The sequence below is a fragment of the Hemicordylus capensis genome, chromosome 2 (assembly GCF_027244095.1).
Source record: "Hemicordylus capensis ecotype Gifberg chromosome 2, rHemCap1.1.pri, whole genome shotgun sequence".
Lineage (NCBI taxonomy): Eukaryota > Metazoa > Chordata > Lepidosauria > Squamata > Cordylidae > Hemicordylus > Hemicordylus capensis.
The window spans coordinates 263,790,304-263,817,414 of record NC_069658.1 but is presented as its reverse complement, the minus strand read 5'-3'; the positions used below and the strand labels follow the sequence as shown (position 1 = coordinate 263,817,414).

General features: G+C 45.4%; 1 protein-coding gene and 1 long non-coding RNA gene across 11 annotated transcripts; one reads left to right on the top strand and one right to left on the bottom strand.

Annotated features, from left to right (window-relative positions):
• Positions 1-1,809: 1,809 nt before the first annotated feature.
• LOC128347698 (zinc finger protein 883-like) lies at positions 1,810-15,939 on the bottom strand. 9 transcript variants are annotated; one of them, XM_053302683.1, is made up of 6 exons: positions 15,194-15,350; positions 10,290-10,335; positions 8,956-9,039; positions 6,089-6,227; positions 4,875-5,054; positions 1,810-4,144 (listed from the first exon to the last, which is right to left on the bottom strand). In XM_053302683.1, the coding sequence occupies exons 3-6, from the start codon at positions 8,977-8,979 to the stop codon at positions 2,715-2,717; spliced, it is 1,773 nt and encodes a 590-aa protein (XP_053158658.1). In that variant the 5' UTR covers positions 8,980-9,039; positions 10,290-10,335; positions 15,194-15,350; the 3' UTR covers positions 1,810-2,714. The 9 variants fall into 9 exon arrangements, with proteins under 9 accessions (XP_053158658.1, XP_053158659.1, XP_053158657.1 ...); XM_053302684.1 differs by lacking the exon at positions 15,194-15,350 and adding an exon at positions 13,655-15,173; XM_053302682.1 differs by lacking the exon at positions 15,194-15,350 and adding an exon at positions 11,191-11,561.
• Positions 11,343-20,173, top strand: LOC128347699 (uncharacterized). 2 transcript variants are annotated; one of them, XR_008317665.1, is made up of 3 exons: positions 11,343-11,434; positions 13,570-13,739; positions 19,942-20,173. It is a non-coding gene; the product is annotated as an uncharacterized LOC128347699 (long non-coding RNA). The 2 variants fall into 2 exon arrangements; XR_008317664.1 differs by lacking the exon at positions 11,343-11,434 and adding an exon at positions 11,450-11,949.
• The last annotated feature ends 6,938 nt before the right edge of the window (positions 20,174-27,111 follow it).

Here is a 27,111-nt window from a genome sequence, read left to right as displayed (position 1 = left end):
CTCCCGAAGCCTCAAAGTGTTGAAAACCCCCAAACTGTAGACATATTATTGCCTTGTGGATTCACACTTTAAAAAAATAACATTCAAATCTAATTCATTTGTTAAATGGCTCATTTAAAAGGACAAATCACAGAATTGGGGGCCCCTTAGTGTGAGTTCTGAAACTCTTGAAAGGCCAGTGCTATTTGGACAGTGTTGCTCTGACCAAAAAACCCGGCTATGTCATAGAGCAATCTTTTTCATCCTGAGGCACATTTATCTTGGGGAGGGGGGGTATACAGCCCCCCTGGCACACAGCCAAAGCCATTGCGTGGTTTTTAGAACCACATTTCTTTTGAGTGAACAAAAAGAGGGGAATTTGAATGTCCCACTTTTGAAGCCAACTTGCCCCATAATGCACCAAGATGGATGAATCCCTCCTGGTGTATAGAGGAGTGAGTTTGCAGTTGACTCCGAGCAAGTCAGTGTGTCACTCTCATGGCACGTTAGTGAGCCACAATGCAATAGTTGGGAAACGCTGCCATGGGGTAGCTGTGCTTGTTGCAGCCACACCCTAGCCTTGTATATCTGGTCCACAGGAAACAACTTGTATTTAGTAAGGCCCGCTTTGCCTGCTCTATCAGTGGCTCTCCAGGGTCTCGGGCCGAGAGAGGCTTTTCTTGGCTTAGCTACCGGAAATCCTTTAACTGGAGAGGCCAGGGATTGAATCTGAACCTCTTGTATCCCTGGGCATGTGCCCTACCACTATGCTATGCCTCTTCTCTAGCAAGGAAAATGCAGTGTGAAAGGCAGATATGTATTCCTAAACATACATTTGACATGCAGTGGGGAGCTGCATCCAACTGGCATCCCCAGCCCATATTCGCATATATAATCCTCCCTTGGCCATGAAGCTCAATGGGTGACCTTGAGCCACTTACTAGCAATCTCAGCCTAAGCTCCCACATAAGGGTGTAGTAAGGATGGAAAAAAGGGTGGGGGGAATATATGCTGCCCTGAGCTGTCTGGAAGAAAGGCATAATATAAATACACTTAGTAATAATAACAGGGTTCTGCCCTTTACACTTTCTGTTTATTGCAGGAAATCAAGGGCGTAACAAGGCTGGAGTGGGCCCAGAGACAAAATTTTAAAACGGGCCCCTCGCTGATACACACACACTTCACGTGACTTGCCTCTGGGGGGGTCCCTCGAGGCGTGGGGGCCCCCAGGCAGCCGCCTCCCCTTGCCTAATAGTAGTTACGCCCCTGCAGGAAATATTGGTTGTGCTGAGCCAAAAATGGCTGCCACCTATAGTATGAAATGGCTCCAAGAGTCTGAAATCAGCAAACAATTTGCAGTGGTCCATGTCATAAGAACAGCCCTGCAGAATCAGGCCCAAGGCTTATCCAGTCCAGCATCCTGTTTCACACCAGATGCCCCTGGAGAGCCCACAGGCAAGAGGTGAGGGCAGCCCTCTCCATGAATTTGTCTAAGCCCATTGTAGAGCAATCCAAGCTAGTGGTCATCACATCTTGTGGCAGAGCATTCCATAGCTTAATTGTGCGCTGTGTTAAAAAAGTACTTCCTTTGGTGAGTCCTAAATTTCCTGGCCATCAGTTTCATGGGATGACCCCTGGTTCCAGTGTTGTGAAAGATGGAGATCTCTCTGTCCACCCTCTCCACTCCATGCATAATTTTATACACCTCTATCATGTCTCCCCATAGTCACCTCTTTTCCAACTAAAAAGCCATAGATGCTGTACCCTTGCCACATAAGGAAGGTGTTCCAGGCTCTTGGTCATCTTGCACATATCACTGCTATTTCAGAATGTACAAAAGGACTAATGTTTTTTATTGTCATATGACAGGCACAAAACAATCCTAGTATGAAATCCAGGACATCACACATATACCCCCTCCAAAGAAAAATCAAAACAACAAACTGAGCTGAAGGGGCTATCTCCAGTTTTGGAAAACAGTGGAGGTTTCAAGGAGAGGAAGCCTTTAAAAAAAATCTCCTGGAGATACTGCTATATTTTTATTCCCTGTTATCAGATCAGCCAGGGACCAGAATACTATACTTCAGATCCACATGGCCCCACTTGTGGTCAACTGCTGCATCCCGATTCCTAGAAGGAATGACTAGAGAAGCCCAAAGAAGTTCAAAGGTGCCACAGAACTTTCTGTCCAAAGACTAAAGGGCAAGTGCTTCTTCAGGGGAATGAGCAGATGGACTGTTTGGATCCACTGGAGGCTTAAGAGAGTCTCTCCAACATGATGTGTAGTGCACTGACTGTAGTTTCCACACACACATCATTAGAGCAAAAAGAAGTCCCCCCCTGAAAGTGGATGTTCTTGTGGTAAGCAAGACAAAATGAGTTGGCAGCTTCCTTGGAGGCATCAGGGAATCCAGGTCTCCAGCCTGTAAGGATTCTCTGATGTGTACTTACAAGAAAAGGCTGGCTAGAGCCCCTCACACATGTAGGGGTTTCCACCACATTGGAGGTTCTGGTGGAAGATTAAGTGTAAGTGTGCATTTCCCCACTACCACCACCAGTACTAAGTAGCTAGTGTATCTGGAGCTCAGTGAGGAATAGATCATTTACCAGTGGGAGGAGAAAAGGCTCTCCACAATTCAACAGGAGTTATTCCAAAGCAAAGACAAGGCAAGACAAGAGACCACCCCCCTTGCTAGGTTCATGAAAGGCAGCCAGATTCTTAGAGATAAGAAGACCTATTTGATCTGAAGGACCCTAACTGGGCCACCAAGAAGGCTGTCCCCATGGTGGAGCTTCCGGTGAGTGATGACGTTAGAGCTCTGGCTGAACATTTTCCCACAGTCAGGACACATATAGGGCTTCTCGCCTGTGTGGATTCTCCGGTGTTTAGTGAGGGACGAGTTTACATTGAAGCTTTTCCCACATTCAGAACAGACATAAGGCTTCTCCCCAGTGTGGACTCGCAGATGTGTTGTTAGGTGGGCCCGTTGGCTGTAGCTCCTTCCACAGTCTGGGCACTGATAGGGTTTCTCACCCGTGTGGATCCTCTGATGCCTGGCCAGGTTAGAGATGACTGTGAAACTTTTACCACAGTCCCCACAGATGTAAGGCGTCTCTCCCGTATGTGTGCGCTGGTGGGTGATGAGATAGGAGCTGGTGGTGAAACTCTTCCCGCAGTCGGCACACTTGAAGCGCTTCTCGCGGTGGTAGGGACTCTGCTGGTGCCTGGTCAGGCGGGGCCGTTCAGTGAAGCTCTTCCCACAGTCGGTGCAATCGTAGGGTTTTTCCACAGTGTGGATTCTCTGATGTGCGATCAGCTTGGAGCTGATGGTGAAGCTTTTGCCACACTCGGGGCAGATGTAGGGCTTCTCCCCTGTGTGGAGCCTCTGATGCGTGATGAGGTTGGAGCTGCCGCTGAAGCGCTTCCCACAGTAGCAGCACTCGTAAGGCTTCTCGCCCGTGTGGATTCTCCGATGCTTGATCAGGTCAGAGCTGACATTGAAGCTCTTGCCACATTCCAGGCACTGGTAAGGCCTTTCCCCCGTGTGGAGGCGCCGGTGAGTGATCAGGTGTGACCTTTGGCTGCAACAACGCCCGCAGTCAGGGCACTGGTAAGGCTTTTCTCCCGTGTGACTCCTCTGATGGCGGAGAAGATTGGACACCACATTGAAGCTTTTCCCACACTCGTTGCACATGTACGGCTTCTCCCCAGTGTGGATCCGCCGGTGAGTGATAAGGGCCGAGCTGTGGCCAAACCCTTTCCCACAATCGGGACACTTGTAGGGTTTCTCCCCAATGTGGGTCCTCTGGTGGCGGATGAGGTTTGAGAAGATACCAAAGCTTCTCCCACAGTCAGCACACCGGTGGAGCTTCTTGCTCCCATGAAGTCTCTGCCGGGCAATGAGGTTGGAGGGCCTGGCCTTCAAGATCTTCCCACGCTCCTTGTTATGGGTGCTGGGTCCCTGGTGGATCACAGATTCTTGAGTGCTCCCAAGGATTTCCATGTAGGGAGGGGTTCTAGTCCACTTCTCTCCAAAGTAGCTTTTCTCTTGCGTCTCTCGGGCTTCCCTTCCCTTAATATCCAGGGACATGCTTCTTTTGCAGACTCTGGGCAAGGGCAGGAGAGACTCCACAACCTCTGGATTATCTTCTTCATTCTCGCTGCCTGAGAAGAAAATCACACATGAGTGAGCCATTCATAGCTTTCTCAGCCTTTTGTCTAAGATCAAGTGTAGTTTTATATTTAAAGCCCAAAGTGACCCACTCCACAACCACAGGGCTGGCATGGACTTCAAAGGCCTGACCTTTGGGGTCCTTGAAAACAACTGTTGCTGCACCAGTACTCGCACTGGTCTAAACTGGTTGGCACTGTGGTCTCTTTGGATTATGAGATGCCACAACAGCTGGTACTCATTTGCATTGGGTAATCTTTTGGAGTTGCATTTTTGTGGTAGCAACAGAGTGGTGTGGTGTTCTCTGCCTTGTTTCTGGAAACAGGGCTGATCTGAATATGACCACTTAATGTCAAGGTGTACAAATTTGTTTTGCCTTTGCTGGATAGTGAAGTCCTGGCTTTCTAGGAAAAATCGGTGATCCCCACCCCGACTGCTGTTTTGTTCTGCTCCTCCTTCCTTTTTATGTGTGCATGTCAGATCTTGGGTTTTTAAAAGTGGTTTTTATTGTTGTTTAATATTCTTATTTGTGTTGATGCAATTTTCTATGTTAGTTGCCTTGGTTTTCATTAGAAATGAAGGCAGGTTATAGATACTATGATAAATAAAATCTATAAAGTGGTAGTACAGAGCAGTTTCTGGTCCCGGATCAGACCTGAACATTTAAAAGGGATGGACAGGTAATGCTCTAGGAACCTGGTGGTTTCTAAATCAGCTCCTAACCTGGGTGTGACGAGACTGAGCAAGGAGAGCTCACAAAGACTTTTTGGGAATCCCAGCTGTTGTCTTCATGGGGACCATTGCTTCCTCTTGGGCTCTCTGTTTCCTCTGTGCACTGGAGGTGCAGACCCCACGATGCTTCTTCCCCTTCTGGTTGGGGCATCCCAGCAGAACTTGGGGATCCTGTGCCCAGCAAACAGGGTGTCAGGCAAATACTACAATTATCTTCTGAGAGAGTGGGAGTTATGGCTAGCACTTTCCTCTCTTGGCAGGGCTCCTGTGCCTTAAGTATTTACATGGCAGGCAGAAATTTCATAGGCAGAACTTTCACCCATGGCTGCATCTGACTTCATGATACGAGGAGCTTCCTCAGCTGAATGTCTACCTGTCATGCACATTAGAGGCACAAGAGGTATGCCAGGAAAGGATATGGCAACTTTATCCCCCACCCCACTTTAGCCTAACAATGAATTCTCTGTGCTTTCACAAAATGACAGCCCCCTGGGTAGGGAGAAATTGCAGAGGGAAACATTAATTTGAGTTCTCTGATGTTGCTCCCATAATAATCCAGAAGTGAATCCTTCCCTCTAAAAGTAGATGCAGGTGCACTTTCTCTGCCCCATTGTGATGGTGATCTTTGCCATTATTATTCAGGGAGACCCACAGGGAACTAAGATTACAGTCCCACTGTACTTTTGATAAGCTAGAAAAAGCTTTATTGCTGAAAGTGGTGAATTCAGATTTTAACTCATTCAGGCCTCATTCCACCTCTCCATTGACCTTCCAGAGGTGGTGCAGAATGCATATCTCCCGCTCGGCCTTTGGTCCAGCTAGCTGGTCAGTTGTTTTGCTGGCCACCTTCTTTTGACTTTTGTGACTTATTTAATTGTGCTTGCTTTTCACGCTGCCACAGAGTGCTAGAAAGCCAGATAATAAATGGCTTAAATAAATACATAAAAATCATTCCCCATATGGAGGTGCAGTCAGTACTATGATTCTTCTACCTGTTAATGCAATTTATTAAATATATATCCTGCCTTTCTTCCAAAGAAAGAAAGGGTGAAAGCACAGAGGCAACCATCCCATTTTGTTAATGCAAAGGATAATTGCCGCAAGGAGACACCTGGAATTAAGGAATCTGAAGGAGATGCCACTGCAGCCCAGCCAGCAGCTATGCAAGATACCTCCCAATAAAGGTGGCAATGATTGAATCTTACCTGGGGATGCTGCACAGTCCTCTTCCTCCTCCTCTTCAGCATCATTTGTGAGGGGTCCTTGACCAGGGCCAGGCAAACACAATGTTCTCTCCCCTTCTTCGTTTTCTTCTTTGTCCTCCTCTTCAGGTGTGTCCAGCTCCTGAAACAACAACACTCCCAATTCAGTGCCTGCTGCCCACCAGGCTGACTGCAAAAGGTCCCAAAAGGCCTGTGCAAATTTCACTCAAACAATTTTCTGGTGTCTGGGATTTTAGGAGGCATTGGCCACACACTGTCAAGCATATATTTGCAATCACCATGAGGGCTAGAAACTTACTGTTTTTCTTTTGTAAACGAGAGTTGAGATTTTCAGGAAAGTGAATTCCATACCCAATACCACCATATCATATTTGCATCCCATACTAAAGAGAATTGAGTTTAGGTAGTTATGGGGAAAGGCCATGAGTAAGTGGTAGAGCATGGGCTTTGCATGAAGAAGGTCCTCAGTGTAATCCCTGGGATTTCCAAGTAAAAGTGGAAGAAGGAAATGCTGGGGAGCCACAGCTAGTGAAAGCAGTCAGTACTGAGCAAGGTGGATCAATGACCTGACCTAATAGAAGGCAGCTTTACATCCCCATTACAGCGAATGCGAGGAGTGCTGGAACACTTCTGTTCTTTTGCTCAGTTCCTGATTACTTGATGGAGGCTTCACAACACATTTTCACAATGGATTGCGGCCCAGGACTCAGATCTGCTGCCCTTAATGGGCTCAGAATCCATCACTTGGGGTGACTGCTTTACTTGCTTCATAGTCATAATAGGTTAAAAATCCTTAGCCCTATTCAGCTACTAGGGCTGTTCTCATGACCAGCAAAGTGAAGGTAGGAGGCAGTATGCTCTGGGATCCATGATCATGTGGACCCACAGGAACCCCTCTGTAGTGACCAGACAGCCCCCCAGTTAACTGGAAGTGAACCCTGTCCTGACTGACAGGCTGCTGAACACCAAAGCTCAGCCAGTCAGCACATCAGGTGGGCGGGACCTAGAGAGCTGTTGGGGGAAAGAGAAGAGTTCCTTGTTAGAAGAAGCTGGGCTGGAGGTGAGAGAAACATGGGTGGAAAAGCTAGCTTAGTGAGGAGTAATCGAGTTTGGCTCCTTCATGGTCAAAAGCTAGCCTGGAGATTTCTCTCATGGAATGTCCTCTACAGTTCCTTGAAAGACAGGGGAGCAGGAAGCTTGAATTCTCATCCAGGATTTGGTGAGTTCAAGACAAAGGAAGCCAGGACTTTGGTTTCTGGAAGTTTGGTCTAGGAAAAGTTTGTTTAGTCAGATTTTGCATTAGACTTTCTGTTTTCTTTTGTGTGTGCTTGGTATTTCTCCGATACTGGTCTATTATTGTTTATCTGCAATGTAACTAAACTAAGAAACACTATCCTTCGCCCATCCAGCCAGGGCGTTGTAAAATACTGTAAGTTTTTAAAGGTGCTTTTGTATTTTCCTGCATACCTTTTCCTTGCAACTGGGTAACCATGATCTTTAAAGTGTGCTGCCCCAACTTTATCTGGGGTGCTTTTTAAAGTATTCTTGTAACCTACTGAGTATTTTTACCTGTAACTAAAAGCTGGGAAAGCCTTAGAGTCGGAAGCAGTCTGTGGCATTTGAACAAAACTGTTTTTCTTTTACAAACTTCATCCGAGGGAATTTTTAACTCAAGTGGGGAGGGGGCTGAAAGAGTTTTTTCCTCCTCTGGTGCAAAACACGGCTCAGGAGCTCAGCAGCTATCAGTTTTCCCACCACGTGTAGGTTTGCACATGGAGGATTTTTGTATACTTTTCCAATAGCAAAATAGAGTTTTCCCTGAGTGTTCCACTCAAACTTGGGGTGTGTGTGTGTGTCAAGCTCTGTTGATAAGTGGGTGGTGGCGGTGGCAGCCTTTAGAACCTACCAAGAATCACAGGAAAGTTTTAGGAGTAGTCTTTGCCAGAAAGCTCTGCAGGGATAAGTCAGCATTTCTTTCCCTCACGTGAGCTTGCTCTGAGACAAAGGCTTTAATCCGCTACACCCTCCAACCCAACGTGTTCACAGGAATACAACCCAGGTAGGAGGAAAAGAGAGCCCTCCTACCTTTTTGTTTCAGTCATGTGGGTGTTCGTGGGACACGGTGGCCATTTTAACCACAGAGTGCTGTGGCTAAAAGGGCTGCCATCCATGAATGTGCCACTGCACAGCACACTCTATGCTCCTGTTACTTGCCACAGCTTCAGCAGTGCTGGTCCTGCCTCTTGCCCTTCATGGCCAATCAGAGGGCCCTCATACTTTTCCTCGCATCTCTTGGGACCTGGCAGCCATTTTAACCATAGGGTACTGTGGCTACAAGGGCTGAGACCTTATAGGGTCTCAAAAAAGGTTGCTTATGAACAAAAAATAAAATAAAATAAAATAAAAAAGAGGGCCCCCCCTATATATATGCCCTTCTACCTGACCCCAGATGGCCGTGTGAACAAGTCTACTATGTTGTACATGCATGCTGCATACTACATATTTTTGTATGAATGATTGTGCATGCATCCATTTAAGAAGTGAAACTGGTACACACCCTCTCAAGTGCAGGGTACAGATAGGGAGTGTACTGCTGTATATGCGTTGAGCATAATGTATGAATAACTGCAACATGCATACAGATCCAGAATCTTTATTATTACAATCACTGAACCGTACAAGTAAAGATACTCAACAGTACACAATAAGTGTGCATACAGATCTGTACATTCATATGCTGTCCACCGATTGTACATGAGTTGAAGAAAACGTGTGAATTGGGCTCTCCTTTCATGTCTGCCCTCTCCCACTGCCCTAAAATAAAAATGTCTTGAAAATCTCCTACCTACCTGAGCCGGCTCTGCAGCAGCCATTCCCTCTCCCTCAGCAGGATGCACTAACTTGGGGCAAAAAGGTGGCTGATACCCTGCAGCCTGTTACAGGAGGACACACACACAAAAAAAGAGGCAATGGGGAAGATGATTTCCAAAGGGCTTCCATCCCCTTCACACCACTAACTTTCCCAGCAAGCAGAAGCTCTCTGCAGGTTTCCTTCCTGGGAAGACACTTGAGGAGTCGATCAAGGCCGATTTGAATAATCAGTTCTAGTAGGGACAGTCTCCAAGCCAAAGGCTAGGAAACCACAGGAACTTTCAGGGTTGCCTGTAGACTGCTCTCAGGGCAGCACCGTATCCAGGTTCACAGAAGGCAAAAGGGGCTTCTTGTGTCATTGATGGCAGCAGGGGCGTAACTATAATAGGGCAAGGGGAGACAGTTGTCTGGGGGCCCACGGCCTTGGGGGGCCCCCAGAGGCAAGTCACTTGACTGACTCCCCCAGCCACGCACCCGCCCAGGCTTCCTTCAGTTGAATTTATCCTCCGAAATTGATGTGAGTGTTAAGACCTGGAGCTACCAGAACAGCATGTCTTTCTCTAGTACCATTAAATGACTTGCATCCTTCACAATTTACAAAACCTTTAAAAAAATTATTTAGGATGATGTTCTATTGTGGCAGATAGGTGTTTTCACTATTCAGCCTCATTTAAGATTGATTTATTTCATGAGCCGAGCTTCAATGAGGGGGGGCATTTTAAAATCTTGTCTCTGGGCCCACTACAACCTTGCTACGCCCCTGGATGGCAGAGCACATGCTTTGCATGTTTCAGGGCCCATGTTTAAACCCTGGCATCTCCAGTTCAAAGGATCTCAGAGAGCAGGTGCCAGGAGTGCTTGAGATCTTAGGCAGGGGTGAAGCTAGCTAAGAAGCAGGGAAGCATGGGCCTATCTTTACTTTGTTTTCCAGGGCCCACCCAAACCTTGCTATACCCCAGACCCTAGAAATGGATGGTTCTAAGATAGATGGACCAGAATGATCTTACTTGGTATAAGGCAGCTTCCTCTGTCCCTAATGGTCATTATTGCAGCCCTTTGAATTTCACAGAATGCTTCATGAGATAGAAAAAACGTGAAGTGCTTTGAGAACTTCATATTCACCGCTCAGAGACATGGGTTTGGGGCGGTATATTATTTATTTTATTTATCAAATTTGTATACTGCCCCAAGCATTCGTCTCTGGGCAGTTAGGGTTATAAATAGGTCAAATAAATAAATAAATATGTTAAATAAAGTAAACAAATATTGCACACTGCCATATCAACTTTGGATAAAAACAAAGATATCTTACCTATTTGGTTTTTCTTCCTCTTTGAGGTCAACATGGCAGCAGCCATCTATGCAACAAAGAAAAACTATTCAGCCAATGAATGAACGGATTAATAATAAAAACAAAATCCCACAGACACAGCTGAAGAAACGGCACCTCCTCATCTTATTTATTTCCCAAACTTCCCAACATTCCTTGTCTTTCCAATCTCTTCTTCTGCCAGTGCTCTTTGACTTGAGAGACATGATATACATAAGCCACCCTTCCCTGTTAAAAAAGAAGTAAATGCCCAGTCTAATGTGTGGCAAACATGGTTTTCCTGCATAGAAATGGAAGCATTAACTATGCTGGAAATTACCTTACATTTCCATGTAGGGATTAACCTACAATCTAATGTGATAGATTCTCAGTCATGGGGAATGATTGCATGTGCCGGGTTTGCCACTATGTACATACGGACCCATATACTCCAATCTCTAAATACAAATATCTATATTCCTACATTGTAGGGTGTAGAATATAAAAACATTATGCAACACAAAGTGGCCATAGGTCCAGCTGGAAGTAGGGGTCACCTGGCAGTCAATTCCCTCTCATCATAACGCTCACTAGGCGACCTTGGGCCAGTCACAGTCACACTTTCTCAGCATAACCTACCTCACAGGGATGTTGTGAGGATAACATGGTGCCGCTATACAGCATCCTGAGCTCCTTGGTAGAAGGGCAGAATGCATAGGAGAGAAATAACTACATCAATGCAACAAAAACCTCTGGTCGTTAGGTCGGTAGTTTCAAGATTAAGGCGGGGGTGGGGTGGGGACTCTCGGTATTGTCATTTAATCTGACATCCTCCAACAACATAAAAGTAGAAAACAAGCCCATTTGTGTCGACATCTCGCACCCCACACCCCGCTACAATTACCTACAGTCCCCGGTTGCTCAGGGCAGGGGTTAATTGCTGGAAGCCTCCCGGGCTATTTCAGGGGGCTGGGTCCTGTGTCGGCTACACAGTCTTCACTTCGGTCGGGCATAGGAGGGCTAGGAGGCGGAGATCACGCCCCCCCCCACCCTCGGGTGCTCATTCCAGTCTGCAGGATCACAAAGGGGCTTTTCTTGCCAACAACTCCAAGCGAGGAGCCCCACGATTTCCGATCTGCCTGCTCTTGGTGATCCCTCCTTCCTGCCTGCCTCCCTCCCCGCCGCTACATGCAGGCTTTAATCGTTCTCAGTTACTCCAGCCTCTTCCTGTGCCGGCAGAAAAGCAAACCCCGCTACAACACTACTCGCTGGTGTGGGGGAAATCTGAATGGGCGCCGGCTGTGGGGATCAGCGGAGAAGGCGCCTCCAAGGCACTGGAGCGCCCCCAGCACATTTTGGCAGCTAATGGGGAGAGGGGAGGCGCCTTCCATTCCCTGCGCCAGGGAAAATGGTTAAATCCGTCACTTTCTGTTCAGATTGACTATAGGAGGAGGCCCACTGAGAGACCTTAAAGGCCAAGTTGAAGACAGATCATCCTGGAAAGAATCTGTCTATGTGGTCGCTAAGAGTCGACACCGACTTGACAGCACTTAATCAATCAATCAATAGAAGGAGGATTCCGTGGCTCCTTCCGAGGGCTCCCTCCCTCGTCCCCGCATTTTTATTTCTTTTTTTTTTTCTTTTTCTTTTTTTTGGTGTACGTGTGCGTGTTAAGACTGACGCTTTAAAAATATTTCTGTTATTATATCATGTTTTAATGTGTTGATAGATCCCAGCTTTGGGATCTCTCTTGCGGAAAAGTGGGGAGAACATTGTGCGAATAAATAAATAAATACATAACTGCAGCAGTTAGATGAAATTGCAGTTAAAGAGACAGCTGCAGGGCACGGAACAAAAGCTGGCAATCCTTCCCTTGGATAAGGATATGTGTATTTCGCAAAGTGGGAAACGCCAGCCTGTCACACGTTGCTGCCTGAAGCAATCGTCTTTCCTTTCTCTTCTCCACCCCTATTAAAATCAAACACTCCAAATCATTTAAAAAACAACATCAACCAATCTTTCTGCTACCTTCCTTCTCTGACCAGGGGCCTAGAGCACTTTCCTTAGGAGGCAAGTTTAGGAAAAAAAATGAGGAGGCATGATAGAGGTCTATAAAATCATGTATGGTGTGGAGAGAGAACTTTTTCTCCCTCTGGCATAACACTAGAACCAGAGGTAACAGATTAACAAGAACTTCAGGACCAACAAGAGAAGTACTTTTTTTCACACAACACATAATTAACCTATGGAATTCTCTGCCACAAGATGTGATGACAGCCACCAGCCTGGATGGCTTTAAGATGAGCCTAGATAAATTCATGGAGGGCAAGTCTATCCATGGTTACTAGTCTGAGGGTGGGCTTTAGACCACCTCCAGTCTTAGAGGCAAGCAAGATGCCTCTCAATACCAGTTGCAGGGGAGCAACAACAGAAGAGAGGACATGCCCTCAGCTCTTGCCTTTGAGCTTCCCAGAGGCATCTCCACCTCTTATAATTTTAATCCCCATCTCTTATAACTTTTAAAAAGGCACTTGAGACATATTTGTTTACCCAGGCTTTTAACTAGATACTGTTTTAATAGTTTGATGATTTTTAATAGTTTTAACATTTTAAATTGTAATGTTTTAACCTTTTTATTTGTTGTTTTTATTGTTTTGTCGTAAACCGCCCAGAGACTTGCATTTCAGGTGGCATACAAATATGTTAAATAAATAAATAAATAATAAAACCTGGCAGGCCACTCTGTGAAACAGGATGCTGGACTAGCTAGGCCTTGAGTCTGATCCAGCAGGCTGTTATGTTCTTAATTTCACCTTTCCCCCTCTTCAGGTTGTCTGGGGTGGGGGGAGAAGGGCAGCGGGCTAGGCTTTTGTACCAAGCCTGAGCATTGGCCCACAAGCTCGCTGCCCCCTGAAGCAGCAGCAGTAGCAGCTTGCTTCGTGGTAAAATAGGGTGGGCCTTGCTCCAAAATAGGAATTTCCAGCTAAGACACTTTTGTCCTGTATATTATAGGTTCTCCTAAAAAGCAGTTAGTTCTGTATAACATATTTTGATTTTAAAATATACATATTTTATATTAATAAAAATATACTCTTATTCAAGAGTAAAACATTGGCATGGGTTTACAGAAATTGAATGCATTGGGGAATGTTTTATAGCTGCTTCCCTCATAAATACAAAGTAATCTTCTGTTTGCTTAACTAAGACTTTATTCCAGGAACAACTCAATTTTTTCCTTTCCCTCCCTTTTCTTTTGGACTCCATCCCCACCTTCTTTACACAGGATTCCCATTGGGACAAAGTTCTAATCAACAAAACAAAGGAATACTAGATAGAATACAACGCGGAACTCTAGAAAAGATACATACTTGAAGGGTTCACAGGTCTGAGGTCGGGAGCAGAGCTGAGGTTCCTTATATCGGTTAACGAGAGGGACTCTTGTGGTTGATAGAGGTAAGTGTGCCATCAAGTCGATTTTGACTCCTGGCACCCAGAGCCCTGGCCTGTGGTTTTCTTTGGTAGACTACAGGAGGGATTTACCATTGCCTCCTCCTGTGCAGTATGAGATGATGCCTTTTAGCATATCCCTATATCACTGCTTCCCGATATAGTACCAGCGGGGATTTGAACAAGAGACCTTCTGTTTGTTAGGCAAGCATTTCCCCACTAAGGCTTTTCTCGCTGTGATCTGTCCTGGTTTTTTTCCTCCCCGCTTCTCTGGATACTGGGACACGGAGTTCAAGCAAGAGAAAAGCTGTGGCATTTTCCCTGTGTCCTGAAATTATTATTATTTTAAACATTTATATCCCGCTGTTCCTCCAAGGAGCTCAGAGAGGTGTACATGCTTATTTTGATCCTCACAACAACCCTGTGAGGTAAGTTAGGTTGAGAGATACATGACTGGCCCAAAGTCACCGAGTGAGTTTCATGGTTGAACGGGGATTCGAACTCAGGTCTTCCTAGTCCAACCCTAACTACTATGCTGTTCTGGTTAATTGCTCTTTAGTGGATGTTTCCCCCTGCTGATGGAGTAGCACTCTCTCATACTTAAGAACAACCCCTTCCCTGTACATCTGAGCATGCTCAAAAGCATTGGAGCATGCTCAGTATGGTCAAATGAAGCTCCTTTCTGTTTTCTGCCCACAACTTCTATCACATTTTCATTCCTTCTTAAAATATTGAAGAGAGGCAATCCAAGTTCTGCAGAAAAGCATCAGATGTTGTAGTATGTGCTATTTTGCATCAAAATAACTCTGGGAAGACACTTGAGGAGTTGATCAAGGCCGATTTGAATAATCAGTTCTAGTAGGGACAGTCTCCAAGCCAAAGGCTAGGAAACCACAGGAACTTTCAGGGTTGCCTGTAGACTGCTCTCAGGGCAGCACCGTATCCAGGTTCACAAAAGGCAAAAGGGGCTTCTTGTGTCATTGATGGCAGAGCACATGCTTTGCATGTTTCAGGGCCCATGTTTAAACCCTGGCATCTCCAGTTCAAAGGATCTCAGAGAGCAGGTGCCAGGAGTGCTTGAGATCTTAGGCAGGGGTGAAGCTAGCTAAGAAGCAGGGAAGCATGGGCCTATCTTTACTTTGTTTTCCAGGGCCCACTCAAACCTTGCTATACCCCAGACCCTAGAAATTTGATTACGACAGCAATGAATGCACCACTGAGAGACTTTAAAGGCCATGTTGAAGACAGATCATCCTGGAGAGAATCTATCTATGTGGTCGCTAAGAGTCGACACCGACTTGATGGCACTTTACGGCACTTAATCAAAAATCATATTACATTATTCAAGTAATATAGTATAACTAGCTTAACCTACACACAGCATCTGCATGCTAGTACTTTATTGCTCTCCTCACCTACTGCCACAGCCCCCCTCCTCTCAGAGATCTCTCCATCCTCACCTGAGCCGCACTCCTGCTCCTCCTCCTCCTCCATCCGGTTGCTTCCATCCCCCTCACCCCTCTTGGTCACTCCTCCATCTCTTTGCTCCATTCCCTCACCCCTCTTGGTCACGGCTGCAGCGTTGCTGGCGCCTGTAGGCCAAGCTGCAGCCTCCTATCCCCAGAGACCTCCCCACCCTCACCCGAGTCCCGCTCCTGTTCCTCCCCACAGGAGCAGCAGCAACAGCAGTTGACCGGGACCTTCCTTGCTGCCGCCACCGCCATGGCTGCTTGTTCCCCTCAGGCTGCTGACAGGCCCAGGACCATCTCTTGCCTGCCTGCCTGCCTGCCTCTGCCAATTGCCTCGGTATCCCCAAACACCAGCAGTGGTTGATTGGGCCCTTCTTTGCTACCGCCGCCACCATGGTCGTGCATTCCCCTCAGCCACTGACAGGCTCAGGCACATCCCTTGCCCTTCCTTCTCTCTCTCTCCCCCTTCCTGAGTTTACAGATCTTGTTCATCTTGTTTCCTCATCTAATTCACACAACTGCAGCCTCCTTCTCCTGAAGGGGCTCTTTCCTCCCTCACGACCCCTCTCTTTGCAGACCCCTGCCATCCATCCATCCATCCATCCATCCATCCATCCATCCATCCATCCATCTATCTATCTATCTATCTATCTATTCCTCTCCTCTACACTCAAGAACACCTTCTGACCAGTAACAGTTGCATTCCAACTGACCTTAACCATCACAAGGTCCTCCCCACGATCTGCATATGGAATCCCCACTGCCCAATCAGGTGCTTCTGCTTGCGAACTCTTGTGAGAGCTGCCACGCACAGGATTAGCCACAGGTACGCCATAGAGAATTATGTATATAGATGTTACATTGTTATATTATTTTTAAAAATAATTGCAAAGCAGGGGGTGTATTATGGAGTCTGCTGTCACCAGAAGAGCAGCAACCTGTTTGTCTCTTGCAGAACATTTTTTGAAGGATTCCCTTGTCCCAATAGCACAGCCTGGGTTTTTAGAACTTCACAGTTAGTGAAGAGATTTGTGTAGTCCACAAGCTTGCAAGTGATTGTCTGTGAACCCAGCAGAATTCTTGGAAATACATTCAGCTATTAGAGGTTTAGTTATTAATATCAGAAACATTTAGTAATCTTGACATTGTCTGAAAACGTTTAGTCCTGCGGGGACATGGGCAAACTTAATCAATTGTGCAAGTTTGCTAACTGCATCTGTCAAGTTCCTTTATGAGCAGGAGAGGAGCTGTCATTATGTGGGTTTACAGTAAAGGGAGTACGGTTTGCATGCACAGTCCTGAGTTCCAGTCCTGGACTGGAATCTAATCAGTTTTCAGGGGCCATACTTCCACTCCTGTGCTGGGCCCCAACAAATCCCACTACTCCCACATTTTTAACACTGATGGGTGATGTTTTCTGAAGGACTGTCCGTCTTCAACACGCTGTCAGATTCCACTACCCCCACATATTTCACCAAGGTGAGCTTTTCTTATGAGTGCTGTTTTCTGATATCCTAGACTGTCAGTTTCCAAACCCTGTCAGGTTCCATTACTGACCACATATTTCACTGAGATGAACTTTTCTGATGGGTAGTGTTTTCTGAGTGTCATTTTTCAGCACCCTGTCAGATTCCACTACCCCCACATATTTCACCCAGTTAAGTAGTCCTACCAGATTCTCCTTTATGAGTAGACCCCCAAACTGGTCCGTGAATCAGTTCAATCTGTTTTGGTATTTGAACTAGACTGGTGTGCTTCGACCCTAATCAGGGTGGGTTAGTTCGGATCTGGTTTGGATTCAGACAAATCTGGCACATTGCTAGGATGCAGGATTATGATCTAGAAGGAAAGATGCACAGTGGCGGAGCCTGACTGCCAGTGGCCTGTGTGTGGCCGCAGTAGCGGCCCCGCTCACCCCACTTCCTGAGTTTGATGTCAGACGCTGGTGCTAGCAATGCCCCCTGCGTCTGACGTCAGACGTGGGGTGTGTGGCCTGGCTCCCAAACGGAGCCCCGCAGCTCCGTTCGGGAGTGCTGGCCATTTAACTTCGGGAGTTAGACTTCTGTTGGTGCTGCGTTCACAGCGCAGCCAGGAGCAGCTCTTCCTTGCCTTAAAGGCAGGGAAGAGCCACTCCTGGCCACATTGTGAACGCAGCGGCCCTTTAACTCCTGAACGGGGGCTCGAGAGCTAAACCAGCACCCCCACGTCTGACATCAGATGCAGGGGGGCATGTCGGGGCCGTGAAGCGTGGCCTGATTGGGTGCAGCCTGGGTTCTTTGAACCCGGTTGCCCAATGGTGGCTCTGCCCCTGGAGATAACTTAATTATCTTGTACAGGTGAATCTCGGAAAAATTAGAATATCGTGCAAAAGTCCATTAATTTCAGTAATGCAAATTAAAAGGTGAAACTGATATATGAGACAGACGCATTACATGCAAAGCGAGATAAGTCAAGCCTTAATTTGTTATAATTGTGATGATCATGGCGTACAGCTCATGAAAACCCCAAATCCACAATCCCAGAAAATTAGAATATTACATGGAACCAAGAAGACAAGGATTGTAGAATAGAACAATATCGGACCTCTGAAAAGTATAAGCATGCATACGTATTCAGTACTTGGTTTGGGCCCCTTTTGCAGCAATTACTGCCTCAATGCGGCGTGGCATGGATCAACCTGTGGCACTGATGAGGTGTTATGGAAGACCAGGATGCTTCATTAGCGGCCTTCAGCAATTCTGCATTGTTTGGTCTCATGTCTCTCATCCTTCTCTTGGCAATGCCCCATAGATTCTCTATGGGGTGAGGTCAGGCGAGTTTGCTGGCCAATCAAGCACAGTACACTGTATACTTTTCAGAGGTCCGATATTGTTCTTTTCTTCAATCCTTGTCTTCTTGGTTCCATGTAATATTCTAATTTTCTGAGATTGTGGATTTGGGGTTTTCATGAGCTGTACGCCATGATCATCACAATTATAACAAATTAAGGCTTGACTTATCTCGCTTTGCATGTAATGCGTCTGTCTCATATATCAGTTTCACCTTTTAATTTGCATTACTGAAATTAATGGACTTTTGCACGATATTCTAATTTTCCGAGTTTCACCTGTAAATAGGAATGAGATTAACTTGTAAATGGAGAAAAAAGTTGTGGGGACGTATGCAGCATTGGATAAGCTTCTTGCCTAAGGAAACGATAAGTGGAAAGGCTACGGGTTGTTGTGATGGATTCCTCCTGAGATTCGCCAATCAACAGGCAACTTTAACTGTGTCCTCAACTCCAATTCCTCAGTCACTTGCACAAGCTTTCAAGCTTGTGAACAAGCTTGCAAGTGATTATCTGTGAACACAGCGGAACTTCTAGGAAATACATTCAGCTATTAGAGGTTTGGTTATTAATTTAAGAAACATTTAGTAATCTTGACATTGGCTGACAGGCATTGTCTGAAAATGTTTAGTCCTGCAGGGGATCATGGGTAGGCCCAGCCCCTCTCCCCTAATGGCTAACAGATCTTGCATAGATAGAGGGGAATAATGCTGCTGGAAATGCAGGAGGTAATTTCTCCACCCTCCCCCTCACAACTCCTGCACCAGCGAGGGTGGAAATCTGGAAATCGGTCATTGTGGAGATATGTGCTGGAGATCGGGAATTGGGAAATAGCCCATTTGCTCTGTGGGTAGCCACTTAACAATGGCATGCTGATCTTGCTTTCAAGGATGTTTTAAAATTTTTACTTTGTTTGTCTTTCAAGAGATGAGGAATTGACAACTGGCACATTTCCTTGCTTTCCCTTTTGAAGATAACCCAACACAATACTCCTGTTTTGTTTTGCTTATCCTATGCCCCCTTTCTTGACATCCACTATGGGCAATTTTCAAGATTAATCACTGCTGCATGTCTCCAGATCATCCTAGTGCTAGTTGAGTTTACTTGGTCACGTAGCAAGCAAATAGTCTCTTCTGTTCTAATGCATGTGCGGATCAGAGAACACAGTTACCTGTATTGTTCTGAAAAATGCTTTGGATCTGGCTATAGCGCTCCTAATACAATAATTTGGTTAGAGCGATGGAGGTGGGGGGATGATAAAGTTTCTGCCTGCCTTGCCAGCATCCTTTCCCCATATCTTTTGGCCACACCAAGTATTAAGAGCAGCTATGGCCAAGGTGGGAATGCTTTACCATCAGCCGCTGGGGGGGGAACATGACTGGAGGCAAGGCTTGCTGCAAATGAGCAAGGTAGGCTTTTGAGTTATCATCTCATTAATATTGTGCTCCTCCTCCACGTAGCCGCAAGCTGAGTACATGTGTGTGTTTGCCCTCACAACATTCCTGCCAGGTTGGTTGGCCTGACAGATGTGCAACTTGCCTGTAGTCGCCCGGTGAGTTTCATGGAGTGGGTGGTGTGGCTTTGAAGTCATGGCTCCTGTACCTATTAACAAACCACTTAAAGAACTGCACTGGACAGATTCAAGAGACAGCCTTCCCCACCCCAGAGCCATGGCAGAACAAACTCTGCTCTACTTCTCCATTACAGCTACAGAGAGGCTTGTGCAGGAGGCTGTGTGCTGCCCTTTCAAGATGGAGGCAAGCTTCAGGGCTATAGAAGAAGATGAGCAAGCACATCTAAGTACTGCATGCTAATCAGCCCAGCAAGCACCCCAAGCCAAAATAAGAAATTAGGTTGACATCCCAGAACAAAATTTCCTCTGCTGCAGTCTTCTCTCTCTTTCTTGCTGCAGGGGTGCTTCCAGAGCCAAGGCCAGAGGAGTGTGTGGCGAATGATGTGCAACCCTAACTCCTCGAGGTCCAGGCACTGAGGGAGGAGATCTGTGCCATGAGAAGTAGCCTCCATGATGACGACACTCCCTTCCCACTCATCATAATTAGAACCAGTCAGATGCAATGCTCTGATTCAGTATATGGCAGCTTACTATGGTCCTATGTACTAGAAAGCAAGTTCCTAATAAATTCACTGACTCAAAGATGAATATATCGTCCTTTCCCACATATTTGGCCAAGAAAATTATTTAACTTGTGTTTGGAGTGTGCATTGCAGCCCAAGTATTCACAACTCCGGTTGGACAGCAACTCCCATCATTCCCAGCAATGAGAGTGTTAGTCAGGGGCGCAACTACCATTAGGCAAGGGGAGGCAGTCGTCTTGGGGCCCCACTGCCTTGAGGGGCCCCCCAGAGGCACATCACATGACTCCCCACCCGCCCATGTTGCACCCCCTATTAATTATGTTGAGTGTCTTGGAGATCCGCAGGAGCAGAGAGTAAAAAAACTAGATTCAATGTGAACTAGATATTCACCGTATTCATAATGGGGATGTGAGTGTGAGAGCACTATTGTATTGTGAAGTGTGTTTGTGTGTGTATATCAGCGAGGGGCCCATTTTAAAATCTTGTCTCTGGGCCCCCTCCGGACCTTGTTACGCCCCTGGTGTTAGTAGTAGGCTAGTAGTGAAAGAGGAGGCGCTGGGAGAGGAAATCTTTGATGGCATCTTTTGTCTCAAACTGCCTCTTCAGAACACCCAGCGAGGGGAGTCCTCAACAGCGGTGACCCTGTGAAGAAGCCCTTCTGTGGATGTGCAGAGAGCAGCAACTGTGTGAAGCGCCTAATTCTATATGGCACAGGAGACTAACCATAGGGGAGGAAATCTGAATACTCTCTGAACTGCGGGCAGGTGTGAGACCCACTGCCGCCTGTGAGAGGAATATACCTGTGGGTACACTATCTGTGTGCCCACAGATATTGAGAGTAGTGCGTGATCGTGAATCTTATGTGTAGCAGCAGCAGCAGCACACAATTAAGTAGCCATGAAATAAAATGATTTCAAAAAACCCTTAATTTTTATACTTAATTCTCTAAGATGTACCCATGCCAAATCCCATGCATGGCAGCTCTTGTGAGAGTTTGGAGAGCTGCTGGATATTATTATTTGTTTGTTTGTTTGTTCAATTTCTATACCACCCTTCCCAAAATGGCTCAGGGCAGTTTACACAGAGAAAAAACAAATAAATAAGATGGATCCCTGTCCCCAAAGGGCTCACAGTCTAAAAGAAATATAAGATAGACACCAGCAACAGTCTCTGGAAGTACTGTGCTGGGGCTGGATAGGGCCAGTTACTCTCCCCCTGCTAAATAAAGAGAATCACCACATTAAAAGGTGCCTCTTTGCCCAGTTAGCAGGGGTGCCAGTTAACAGGGGTGCCAGATAGCCATGGGATGGGTGAAAAAAATAAATGGCGCTGGCAGTTAGCAACGGCGATGGCTGGTGGGCGGGGAGGAAGAAGGAAGAAGTCTGTGGAAGAAGCCAGATGGCAGGCAGGCAAAATAAGAAGTGGGCAGGCAGCCTGGCAGGGGAGAGGAAGAGAAAGCAACGGTGGGCGAGCAAACAGCAGCGACGGGTGGGGAGGCAGCTCTGCGCCCAGCCCAGCTAGTTTTATTTATTTATTTAACATTTTTATACCGCCCAAAACTTATGTCTCTGGGAGGTTTACAACAAAATAAAAACAGGAAGTAAACTTTAGTTAAAACAAAAACAAAAAGTTAAAAAAATTACAACAATTTAAAATTGTAAAACAATATTTTAAGACAGCATTAAAACAATCAAAACAATATCAGTTAAAAGTCTGGGTGAAGAAATGCGTCTTTAGAGACTTTTTAAAAAGATGTCAGAGATGGGGAGGCTCTTATTTCACTAGGGAGCGCATTCCAGAGCCTCGGGGCAGCAACGGAGAAGCCCTGTCCCTGAGTAGCCACCAGACGAGCCGGTGGCAAATGCAGACGGACCTCTCCTGATGATCTCAATGGGCAGTGGGATTCATGACAAAGAAGACATTCTCTTAAATACTCATATCTCTTAAATATGAGCTCTCTCTTAAAAAAAAAAAGCATCTAGCAGTAACATATAATTCGGGATTTATGGCTGCTCTTACTCCTCCTCAGGAAAATGGAGGCCCCCAAGCCTGGCAGCTGATGACCCACTGCTGGCCTGTAATGCAAGAGGGGGGCAGGGTGGAATGGAGGTCTTAGCACTGAAACTGGGCATAGTGAGGACAAGACTTCACTTCGCTGCACTGAAAACTACTCACCTACTGTGTCCTCACCAAGGCCACACTTTTTTGTTATTTCTCTGCGTAAACCGCACTGAGCCATTTTTGGAAGGGCGGTATAGGAATCGAATAAATAAAATAAGTAAAGGTGGTGCTCCTTCTCACAGTACGGCAATGTAGGAGTGTACTGCCTCCTGTTACTGGAGGCACAGCCGCATGAGCGCTATCATGCGCTCAACACTCAGCTCTGCTGCAGTAAAGCAAGAGTGAGCTGGGATTACCATAGGCATCTTCCAGATAGGGCTTAGGGAGATTCCTGCCTGCAACCTTGGAGAATCTGCTGCCAGTCTGTACAGGCAGTACTGAGTTAGAAGGAACGATGGCAGGGCTGCACAACTTCAGGCCCCAGTTGTTGTTTAACTGCAGCTCCCATAATCCCCAGCCACAGTGGCCGGTAGTCAGATATTACTGGAGCTGTAGCCCCAAAGCCCTGACCTATGGTCTGAATCAGAACATGGTTCTGAATAAGTATATTCCTATGTCCCTATGCCAATCAGTGGGGAAAAGTCCGCATTGTTCATGCTGTTGTACTGGCCAAGTATTGGGATGTAGATTTTCTTAATCAGCTAGGCAGGGGCGTAGCCACTATTCTGCCAATGGGTTCAAAGAACACAGGCCACCAATGAAAAAAGGCCGCCGAACCCCATGGCTCGGGCTCCATAGGAGCCCAGAGCGAACTCCCCCACACACACACTCAGGCCACCGAGAGCCCGGGCGAACTCTTTCTAACTGCGCAGTTATTTCAGACAGCGCAGACTGCCTGATAGAATGCTTTCCCCTTTCTCTCCCTCTCTGGACGCTGCCTGAAATGACGAGGGGAGAGCTCGCTTGGGCTCTCGGCAGCCCAGGCCACACACCCCTTGCGTACGACATCATATGCAAGGGGGCGTGGTCCGGGCTGCTGAGACCTCAGCGTCATTTCAAAACTAAAATGCCAAATAAGTATAGGATCAAGCAATATTTAGGCAATTCACAAATTAAAGAGTTCACAGAACAGCAAAGAGAGATGTTAAACAAACCAATTACAGAAGGATAGACCAGAGAGGCGATACAGGGATTAAAACCAAACAGTCGCCAGGCCTGGATAGATTTTCAACACTCTACTACAAGACTTTTCAAGATATACTCAAGATATATGACCAAGATAATGAATGAAATAATACATTGTCACAATATACCTACTACGTGGCAAGAAGCTTATATTACATTGATTCACAAAGAGGGACAAGATCCAACACGTCCTGAATCTTACAGACACATTTCACTATTGAATGAGGACTATAAACTTTTTGAGGCTATTTTGGAGGCAAGATTGAACAGTTTTCTAACAGATACAATACATCTTGATCAGACTGGATTTGTTCCAAAGAGATATATGAAAGATAATTTAAGATATATTTTGAATGCTACTGAGAATATTACTGCAAGGGGAAATAAGGCAGTGATGATTTTTCTTGACGCCGAGAAGACCTTTGACAATTTGGAATGGCAATTTATGTTAATGGTGCTCAAAAAGATGAACTGTGGGCTGAATTTTATTTCCTGGATTTAGAGTATCTATCAGGAGCAGACAGCAAAAGTAATAGTGAATGGGGTAATATCCAAGGCATGCACTGTAATGAGAGGAACAAGACAAGGGCGCCCACTTTCCTCTTTATTGTTTATTCTGGCTTTAGAACCACTGGTGTGGGAGATAGGGCAAGAGGAACGAATTTCAGGAATTAAGATGGCCAGGCAGGGGCGTAGCAAGGTTGGAGTAGGCCCAGAGACAAGATTTTAAAATGCCCCCCCCCCCGAAGCTCAGCTCATGAAGTAAAGAAATCTTAAATGAGGCTGAATAGTGGTAACAAAAAGCATAGTAAAGACTGTGTGTGTGTGTGTATAAAAACCTATTTGTCACAATAGAACATCATCCTAAATTATTTTGTAAAAGGTTTTGTAAATTGTGGATGATGCAAGTCATTTAATGGTACTAGAGAAAGACATGCTGTTCTGGTAGCTCCAGGTCTTAACACCCATGTCAATTTTAGAGGATGAATACAACTGAAGGAAGCCCGGGCAGGTGTGTGGCTGGAGGAGTCAGTCATGTGACTTGCCTCAGTGGGGGCACCCCAAGGCAACTGTCTCCCCATGCCCTATTATAGTTATGCCCCTGTGGCCAGGCAAGAACATAAGATAAAGTTAAATGCAGATGATGAGTCCAATTCAAAGTGCTGGTTCTCACCTACAAAACCCTTATGGGCTTAGCACCTGTATATCTCCGTGATCGCCTCTCTGGCCCAGTTCTATCCCGACCTGTGAGGTCTTCTCAGCTGGCCCTCCTTAGTGTCCCAGGCCCTGTTTAATGTGTGGTGCCTAGGCCCATAGGAGGGCTTTCTCTGTGGCCACCCCTCTTCTTTGGAACACTCTTCCCCACCGATTCGTTCAGCCCTCTCCCTGAATGTTTTTAAGGCCCTTCTTAAGAACCACATACTGAAGTTAAAAGAAAAATTGGAAGTGAATACATCAGGAGAGTTAGAAAAATCCTAAAGTCCAAACTCAATGGCGGGAACACCATACAATCCATTAACACCTGGGCTATACCCGTTATCAGATACACTGCAGGAATAATAGACTGGACCCAGGCAGAGCTAGAGACGCTAGATCGTAAGACCAGGAAAATCATGACCATCAATCATGCTCTGCACCCCCGCAGTGATATAGATAGGCTAGAACTCCCTCGCAGCTCAGGTGGAAGAGGAATGCTGCAAGTCCATCAAACAGTAGAGGAGGAGAAAAGAGGCCTTGAAGAATATATCAAGGACAGTGAAGAAGATGCACTTCAAATGGTCAATATCGAGAAACTATTCAACACCAACAAAGCAGGCCTACAAGAAAGAACAAGTCAAGAACCGAGCAGAAAAATGGAGAAATAAGCCCCTGCATGGTCAATATTTGCACAATATAAGTGGCAAATCAGACATCACCAAGACCTGGCAATGGCTTAAGAATGGCAACTTGAAGAAAGAAACAGAGGGTGTAATACTGGCTGCACAAGAACAGGCACTAAGAACAAATGCAATAAGAGCAAAAGTTGAAAAGTCAACAACAAACAGCAAGTGCCGCCTTTGTAAAGAAGCAGATGAAACAGTGGGCCACCTCATCAGCTGTTGTCAAAAGATCGCACAGATTGACTACAAACAAAGGCATGACAAGGTAGCAGGGATGACACACTGGAACATCTGCAAAAAATACAAGCTACCTGTAGCCAAAAATTGGTGGGACCATAAAATTGAAAAAGTTGAAGAAATGAAGATGTAAAAATATTATGGGACTTCCGACTACAAACAGACAAACATCTGCCACACAATACACCAGATATAACTGTAGTTGAGAAGAAAGAAAAACAAGTTAAAATAATCGACATAGCAATACCAGGGGATAGCAGAATAGAAGAAAAAGAAATAGAAAAAATTACAAAATACAAAGATCTACAAATTGAAATTGAAAGGCTGTGGCAGAAAAAGACCAAAATAATCCCAGCGGTAATTGGTGCCCTAGGTGCAATTCCAAAACAACTTGAAGAGCACCTCAACACCATAGGGGCCACAGAAATCACCATCAGCCAATTACAAAAAGCAACTTTACTGGGAACAGCCTATATTCTGCGACGATATCTATAACAACAGCAACAACATTGACAATAAAATTCAACCATCCCAGGTCCTTGGGAAGGACTCAATGTCTGTATAAAACAAACCAGTCAATAACAGCTATCTGTATGTTTGATCTAAGATCGTAAATAAACAACTAACTAACTAACACCTATCTGTCTGTGTAAACAACAACAACAATTATTATTAAATAATTGTTATTGGTATTGTTGTTACAATACCAATAGATGGTATATAAGAAAATTTTAATAAATAAATAAATGATGTAGTACTTGCAATTACCCAACCAAGGGTCTCGCTAGACTATGTAATGGAGAATATTCAGAAGTATGGGAAGGTTTCTGCATATAAATTGAACAGCAGCAAGACACAGATGGTAACATGGAATATTAAAGATGAAGAACGGAAAGAATTGGAAGGAAGAACAGTATTTCAGCTCAGTGTTAAACCAATAAAATATTTGGGGATTAATGTAATGGCAGTTAATAAAGATTTATTCAAAAACAACTATTTACCGATATGGAAGAATATACTGGCTGATCTAAACAGATGGAAAAAATTAAATCTTTCATGGCTGGGAGGAATATCAGCAGTTAAAATGAATGTTTTGCCTAGGATTAACTTCTTATTGCAAATGTTAAGAATTGAAGAGATGACATTAAATGAGTGGCAAAGTCAGATCAACTTTTTTATCTGGATGAATAAAAGACCTAGATTTAAATTCAAAATGCAAAAGTACGTGGAGGATTAGCTACTCCAAACTTGAAATTATATTATCATACCAGCTGTTTAATATGGATTGCAGAGTGGATTAAAGCTCCATATGGATGGATCACAAATATGGAAGGGTCAGATGTGACCAATGGCCTATATAGGTATTTGTGGACTGATATAAAGAAAGCAGATGTAGAAATTAAAAACCACTCCATTAGGAATAGCTTAATGAAGGTATGGGATAAGTATTAAAAAAAAGGATGTCCAACACTGTTGCCTGTAGCTTCAATATTAAATATATATTTCCACAGAGAAGAACATACAAAACAATTTGATCAATGGAGAGCTTATGACTTGCAGAGTGTTATGGTGGGAAGCTCAAAAATGAAATCCTTTCAATGCTTAAATCAAAAGTGAAAAGA